Here is a 7,609-nt window from a genome sequence, read left to right as displayed (position 1 = left end):
CAGTCTAGTTATGAGAAACGTTCGAACCGCGTATAACAGGATTCACCAGATAGCTCATTTCGCATACGGTCAATTCCTATAGAATGACTTTTAAAGCAAAGAACTCACACTCGATTTACGGGTTGGTGCGAGCCTGGCCGCGTAAATGCATCTGCGTAAATGAATAGCGAGACTCATTACAAATCCCGACACTCGGCCCGCGAGCTTTGCTCATCTCTTTATAATGTCCCAAGTAAGATAAAGTGGACGGGAAAATAATCATAATGTTGAGCTTACACGGCCGACATTTCCCCGGCGACTAGCCCCGGAGACCATTATCGGTAAACACACTATTAACGCAGCCGTTGGTAGCCTTTGCCCGGCCTGCAGAACCGTGTACCAATCTAGACTCATAAAACTGGCCAAGTGTCCGGTAATAACGTGCGAACGCGCTATCCATCAGCCGGGACAAAACAGTTAAGCGGTTGTACGCTTGCTCTGTACGCGGGCCGACGCCGTAATGAACGCGCGGTCCGGTGAAATGTCGGCGAAAAACCCCCTGGAACACGCGCTAAATCTTCTTCCGCTCGTTGCGCCACGAAGATGCAACTCTACCGCAACGTGGACCGTTGTTCTATTCGTGTAGAAATTCTTCGGTCTTTAGGCGTGGATGGAATCGTGTTTGATACAAGAAGAATCTTAGAAGCGAGAGTAATTTCATCGTTTCTTACGATTATCCGGAGATCTTCAACTCCGATTCTGGAATGTAGATGTGGCCGATTGATTTTAGGTTCGATTAGATTTCCAGATTTTCCTGCCTCGATGAAAGTTTATCTTTGAGCGTACGCGGAATATTTGAAGAACGAATAAGTATAGTACGTATCACGAAGGTTTTAGAAAGCAGGAATTTAGAAAATCCGTTACGAAATAAAATGAAAAGAACGGTAATTGCGGTCGCATCTGCGCCGCAATTAAGCGCGGTCACCTTTCGTGGTGGCGTCGCTGTGAGATTCTTCGCTGGTTACCGCGCCGCGAGAAAGCGAGGTATCGTTCGGTAATCGGGCGCTGAGATCGCCACCTGCTGATCTCGCATCATCGACCTAGCCTAATTCGAGCAACCGGCAGTTCACTGCCGGTTATCGAACGCGTAGATCGCTCGAATTAAAGTTTCTCGCGTGTGGTCCTGGTCTATTAGCCGCGAAGGTAGCGACTAATTAAGTTCCTCCAACTAGGTTCGACTAGATGGGTTCGTACGGACCAGAACCAGCGACGATGTCTCTTTGAAAAAGAACTTTCAATTGTCTTTCTTCTTCTTTGTCGTACACGTGCGCGTGTTTACGCGTTAATCGACCTGATGCGTCGTACGAGTGTCTATCCAAGTCATGAAAGAGAACTTTAAGTTTCTTGTGGTTTCTTCTTCCGTAGTCAATCTCTATGCTTAATCTATACAGCATCTTCGATGATTTATTCCTGATTGCAAAGTTCAAGGAAATGCGATTTGAAGGATGAAGCGCTTAATTTAATTTACCTTATTGAAAGTTCAATATCCAAACCGAGAAATAAAGTTGCAAGAACGCGAAGAACCGTTCGCTTCGCAACCTCAATTTCATTTACAAATACGCCTGGAAATATATAGCGATTCTCTAGGAGTACTCGGTAAATTAACCGAACGGTTTTTCACTCGGCAGCAATTTACTTCAATACGCGTATATTCGCGTGCAGCGTACAGTGTGCAGCCTAACGCCTAACCTAACCTCGAGCTGCCTCCGTTTACGTAGAACATAAATTTACCTTAATGATATCGCACGTAATGCCAGGGTGACGCTATCTCGCAGGTTGATACACGTAAGAACAAGGCTGACACCTCGATCCACCGTTTCGTACGGCACTTCGTGAGAGGAATTGCGGCGCGAAAGATCGTATCGTCGAGATTTTCTGCGGCCCTACCCTGCTTAGCTTCGCGTCGTCGTTTAAGGGAACTCGCGTAGCGATGACCCGTCCACCTCGCGAGACCTCGTTTGCACCGTTCAACCACGAAATTTTCAACCTTTTCACTCCTCGCCAGCTCGTGTTTCTGCTCGTTTAAGACAGCCAGAAATGATTCCAGCCGCGATTTGTCTTCAGATAGCTTGGAGATCCGCCGGCCATTCGCGTCGCCCGCGCTTCCTTCAACTTTTTCTCCATTTACTTTACCGGCCATTCTGTACGCTTGCTTCACACTCCACGTTGCAGATGGTATCTCGACTTTCGCCACTTTGTACGACTCTTCGACGCTTTCACGAAACCCTTTCACGATCCTCGACCTTTTTTATTCGGCGCATCCTGGTCTGCTTTCGATCGCAAATTAACTTGCTGATAGCAGTTATCCACTCTGTAGTTAATAATCGAGTAATTAATAGTTTATACAGATTCTTTGCTTCGATGAAGCGAATTTTTTAATTTTAACATAAGCTTCGCGAAATTGTGTCGTCGTTATCTGTATTAGAGAAACATCGAAATAAATGGGGCATTCTCGAATAAATAAATCACGGAAACACTACGTTACAAATTGTTACATTCGCGATATTAAGAATTCAAGCGAAGAATTAACGAATTAATTCTATATGAGAATGGAGAGCCGATTGAGAATTTGCTAAAAATATGAAAGAGCTTTCAGAGGAGTGTACGCAGAAAGCACGAGTTGCTGGCAGGTGTAAGGTCTAAGGAAGCCAAAAGAGTTGGTGGCCGAGCACGCTGCTTCCCGGAGACGCTGTTCCTGCGAACTAATTGTGAGATCGGTGGCGTGGAAGGGCCTGGGATACGGCGGGACACGAAACGATAACGGGGCTTTCAGCGTGGAACTCGTAAATTTGTCAGTGGCGGGTTGTATCGTGGATTTTTAGGCCGCTTCCCTCCTGCAAATTATCCCCCCTTTCAATTTGTTCGGTTCCCCTTATCGACGCGGAGGCGAGGAGTCGCGCTCGTTAAATAGTAGATAAGGTGTAACGCTCGAACGAAGGAAGGAAAGGTTCTTCCTTTCTTTCTCTCGACGTTATCTTATCACGAACCAGTGCTCGACCCCTTGGCTTGTGCGTCGAAGAGGCACGGCGCAGGTTCCGTCGTGCTAAACCAAAGAGAAGTTCGTTCCGCTCAGGGTGGCATCAGTCGAAACGATCTGCCAGAAGGTTCCTAGGTGAAAAACCCGTGACAAACGATTTCGTGCCGGAGCAACGTTCTACCGAGTGTGTAATAAACGATGTTATGATATTTGTGGTGTCATCAAAGAAAGAATAATTTCATCTTCGAAAATTCACGTCAGAGTATCAGTACTATGATACCGTAGATAATACGAAATATCGACGGTTTAAAAGTTTTAATGCACGGCGAATTCTTTGTGCAATCAGAAAATGTTTTTCAATGTCGTTTTGTTCTATGTACAAATCGTATCTCTTAAGAACTACCATCAACGGATATAACGTTATTGCTGTCATAGGCGAAATTTCACCCAGTGTATGTTTTTCACTCTAATTGTGCGTTACGATACAGTTATCGATAAAAAGCAGATAAGTGGTTAGAAATGACACGAATAATATTAGAAAAATTCGAGTGAGTTGGAATTTCACTACTAATGGTCTTTACCGATGAACGCTTGTTCCATCGTTTAAAAGTAGAACTATAACCGAAATTCTTTAACTCCTTCAAAGATCATAGCTTCTTCTCGTAATTTGAAATAGGCAATTTCAAATCTGATCTGGCTTTCTCAAAGATCTCAAAGAATCTGCTATAACGACACCTGTTGATGAAAATCCACAGACTCACGCTTTTCAAGCTTGTAATCTCAGGATGCCAATGTATCGACCTCCCATAGGTTCGATCCGTTCATTAAGAGAATAGAATAGGTCAGTGCGATCTGCTGTTGTTCTTGTAGCTCTTACGAAATAATAAGCTACGTTATGGCACACACAGGGAGCGATTATAATGCGCGGGCGCTTACTCGTTATCGCGCACAATGGGTCGCATGCTGAGCCCCGAAACTACCGGCTGCCAGGGCCGATTTAAAGCAATCGCGACCTCGTTCGTTCTACGTTATCCGTGGACACGAAATAAGAGAACGAAAATGAGCGAGAAAATGAGTCAGCGAACTACTGTCCGTTTTATGAACCGTTGTTTCCTGGACACAGGTAATCATCTCGTGAAACTTGAGGACGATCTCATTTCTCAGCTTCCTTGCTTGTTTGCGATTTCAATCGCTACAGTTGAGATTTATCTCTTTCGTGGAAATTTTATATTCAAAACTTTATTGTCCCTATTTATTTACATTAATCGAGTCTCTCAGAAATCGAATCGAGCAACTCCACTTTTTTTTCTTTTTATTCCTTAATTTCGTAAGCAAACGACTAATGTTCAATTCTCGATAAGTTCATTTATCGCAAGAAGACGAGCAATAGTAAATTCTAACGTAAACTTAAAAAAATAGTGTTTGTATTACATTTTTACTTTTCTATACTTGGCTTTTGAACGGTTCAATTGATCCTAATAATTTCGTATTTTCTTAACCTCAACTTTTTCTATGGCATGTTACTGTGCCTGCCTGATCGCTTTCAAAGAGTAGCATATTTGAAACACAAAATAGCGGAGAAACGCAAAAGTAGGTTCTGTCGTGTCGATAAACAAATCGACAGAGATCGAGATAACCTTGCGTAGATCCTCCGATACGAATCTTTTTCATCTAGCTACCGAAGATGGACCTCCGAAGAAGTTTCGGGAAAGCGAACGGTGTACTCCGCGGACGTGGAGGGAAAACTCTTTCGTACAATACCGATACTCACCGTTAGAAGCACATTAATATCGTCCGATGAATTGACCGGTAGTGTCACGTCGACCTCCGAGAGAGTCCTGCTGGAGAATAGGGAGCAGTTAGATCGCGGTATTGTGACGCGTACGCGAGTCCCCGCGGGACGTCCGTGCGGTACCAGGAATCGGCAGGCTCTTTCTCAGTGGGGACCGGTAAATACCACTAATCACTTCTCGATCCTTTCTAACCCACCTTGACCCCACCGCTGGAAGAGTTATGGCCGTTGGTTTTATTCAGGCTACCTCGGCCAAGGCCCCGACCTCCGTTCTCGCCTGGAACCCCAGCCGGGGTTCGCCAGACGTCGTGAAAAGTTGTATGTTGAAGAGTCGAGGAGAGAAACCGTCGACGATGCGATTCGTTTGCGATTCTTGCGAATTAAAATTCAGAACAGCCGTATATTCGAGTTAAAATAGAATTCTATTTAGGAGAACCGTATTTATCGGAATTTTATTCAAATGAAACTTTAGCTAGTGATTAGTTAGTGTTTCCCTTGAATGGGAAACAAGTGTATAAGTTTGAAGCTTTAATGATTTCGACGTAAGAATACTCAGAGGATCCAGGAAGGATTTTGTGGTATTTTCACTAACAAAGCTGTAAAAGATTACCCATGTTATCAGTATACAATCCTCGTATCTGAACGTAAACTTGCGTTGTATAATCTTTTATTATCCAATTGTCATGTACTTATTGTTCATCCCTATCAAGTTCGGATAAACGAAGTTTTCATTGTCTAAAGATAGAGCAATAAAACTACATCTATTGATACATAGTGTCCATTTATTCGTTCGAACGTTACACGACGAAACTGAATCAAAGTACACTTATTACTTGATAGAATGATTGACACGAGCAATAGATCTAGTAATGCGATCAGTGAGCTACACAATTTAGACAGAGGTGATGAACGACAGGTGACGCTCCGAGACGCGAGCGGTTTCATTCGGCGTCGATCATCACGGGGATGTCGATCGACAAGCCGAGTGTTGTCTGACAACGCGCCGAGAGATTGTCACCGTTAACGATGCACACACGCACGTAGTGTATGAACCGACTTTCCTGATCGATTAATCTTGATCATGGATCGGTCGTCGATCGGTTATGGCGCCATCTCGATCGCTGTTTGCCGATGATCGACTACGACTCAGACTATGATCACGACTTCTGCTCTGCCTGCTTCGGTTCTCCTCGTTGCTCTCCTTCTCGCACATGCACACGTTATCTGGCTCTTGTGGCTCCACTGGATTGTTCCTCAGAACGTCCACGTTCCTGGTTCTCTTGGTACACCTGCATCTGGTGCAACCAATTCGCCTGGCTCTCATAGTGGCGCCACGTCTTCTTCGTCTTGAGCGACGACGACTACGACGACTTCTACGTCTGCCTCTGCTACGTCGACGTCCTCGGCGTCTACTACGTCGTCTGCTGCTTCGTCGTCGTCTGCTTCTTCGTCTTCCGTACCTTTCGGTTGGCGTCAGGTTCGACGTGAGCTGCGGCTCGACTTCCGTGTTCAAGAAGTAGTGGCCCTGCGTCTTCTTCAGGATACCGCAATCCAACCCACGTTTTAACGCTGCTTGCATCTGGCAAATGATTTCATCTTGTTAGCAACATATACATCATTTACAATAAAGTGATAGAGTCTGGTTTTGTTTAGTAGTTTCAGATTGCTGGAGACATTGCCTGTCAAGGGAGATTACCGTATGGATTATGATAAAATTTTCATTATTATTGGTCTGCGGAGAATCGAATTGAGTAAACATGAGCAAAGTGCATGTGCATGATATGCGGAAAGATACGGAAGTACTCATTACCATAGATATGACCTTTAACATTCATAAAAATACCAATTTGCATAAACACCTGCAGTCATATCATTATCAATGTTGTTTGATTTACATTTATCACAGTAACAGGAAATAAATGGTATTTTTACTCGATGATATTATTCTTATTTTAATCCTTCCAAAGATATTAGTAATGCTAGTCGTCGATGACCAGCATGATGACCAACGAGTTAACAAAGTATGGCATCTAAAGAAACGTATATTTTTCAAAAATACCTGTCTCTGCACGGTCGTCTCGGGGACGTTGCACTGTGACATGATGTAATTCATGATCTCCTTCGACGTGGAACCGTGAGCCTCTCGTAGATTTCTAATGGCATTGACCACTCTGGCTGACATTTTCGGCGCCTGTTTCCCCATTTTCCAATTGTTTCTTTCGTTTACCCGAACCAATCCTTAACGCACTGACCCTTGAGTCACTTCTGAAGGAACCTCCAGTCTCAAAACTAGTAATTTTCATTTGATCTTCACGCGGAATTTTGACAATCGCTCTATTAGTGTTCTTGGACTAGGATTTTAATATCACGAGAAAATTTGAAGAAGTTATGCCAAAATCATCGTGACCCTGAATCGATTTGCGTCTCGGAAGCGATCCAGGAATTAATTGACGATGCTGTTTATTCTGGTATCCGCGTTTCGATTTTGTCAGGAGACGCCACGCTTCTCGCTCGAAAACGATCGCATTCGCCACTAACGTCATACAATGTAAAGAAAAAATTGTCACACTTGTCAGAAAATGGCATATATATAAATTTTGTAGAAAAAGAGAACTTGTTCCGTGGTGGTTTGTGGCTGGACGAGTACGAAGATTAGTTTAACACGAGCTTATCTCGTCTATAGGATGACCGGGAAAGTGGAGCTGTTTGACGCGAGGATACAAGGATTTTCGAAGTACACCGCTGTTAAATCGAATTACACGGCTGAAATAATAAGGAAAGAGAAATGAAATCGAAAAGAT

The 7,609-nt window shown here is 43.9% G+C and overlaps 1 protein-coding gene across 1 annotated transcript; it reads right to left on the bottom strand.

Annotated features, from left to right (window-relative positions):
- Positions 1 to 5,360: 5,360 nt before the first annotated feature.
- On the bottom strand, positions 5,361 to 7,011 carry LOC105680462 (serine/arginine repetitive matrix protein 2-like). Its single transcript, XM_012382797.3, has 2 exons — positions 6,868 to 7,011; positions 5,361 to 6,387 (listed from the first exon to the last, which is right to left on the bottom strand). Exons 1-2 carry the CDS (start codon positions 7,009 to 7,011, stop codon positions 5,878 to 5,880), a joined length of 654 nt encoding a protein of 217 aa, XP_012238220.1. The 3' UTR covers positions 5,361 to 5,877.
- Between the last annotated feature and the right edge of the window lie 598 nt (positions 7,012 to 7,609).

Source organism: Bombus impatiens, unplaced genomic scaffold (assembly GCF_000188095.3).
Source record: "Bombus impatiens unplaced genomic scaffold, BIMP_2.2 scf_0197, whole genome shotgun sequence".
Classification (NCBI taxonomy): Eukaryota; Metazoa; Arthropoda; class Insecta; order Hymenoptera; family Apidae; genus Bombus; species Bombus impatiens.
This window is presented reverse-complemented; position numbering and strand designations above follow the sequence as displayed.

Bases quoted from the DNA above. Each gene is read 5' to 3' on its own strand.
- LOC105680462 (XM_012382797.3), bottom strand. From the start codon at position 7,011: ATGGGGAAACAGGCGCCGAAAATGTCAGCCAGAGTGGTCAATGCCATT. The intron at 6,388-6,867 runs GTATTTTTGAAA...ATCATTTGCCAG, and splicing joins AGACGACCGTGCAGAGACAG to ATGCAAGCAGCGTTAAAACG.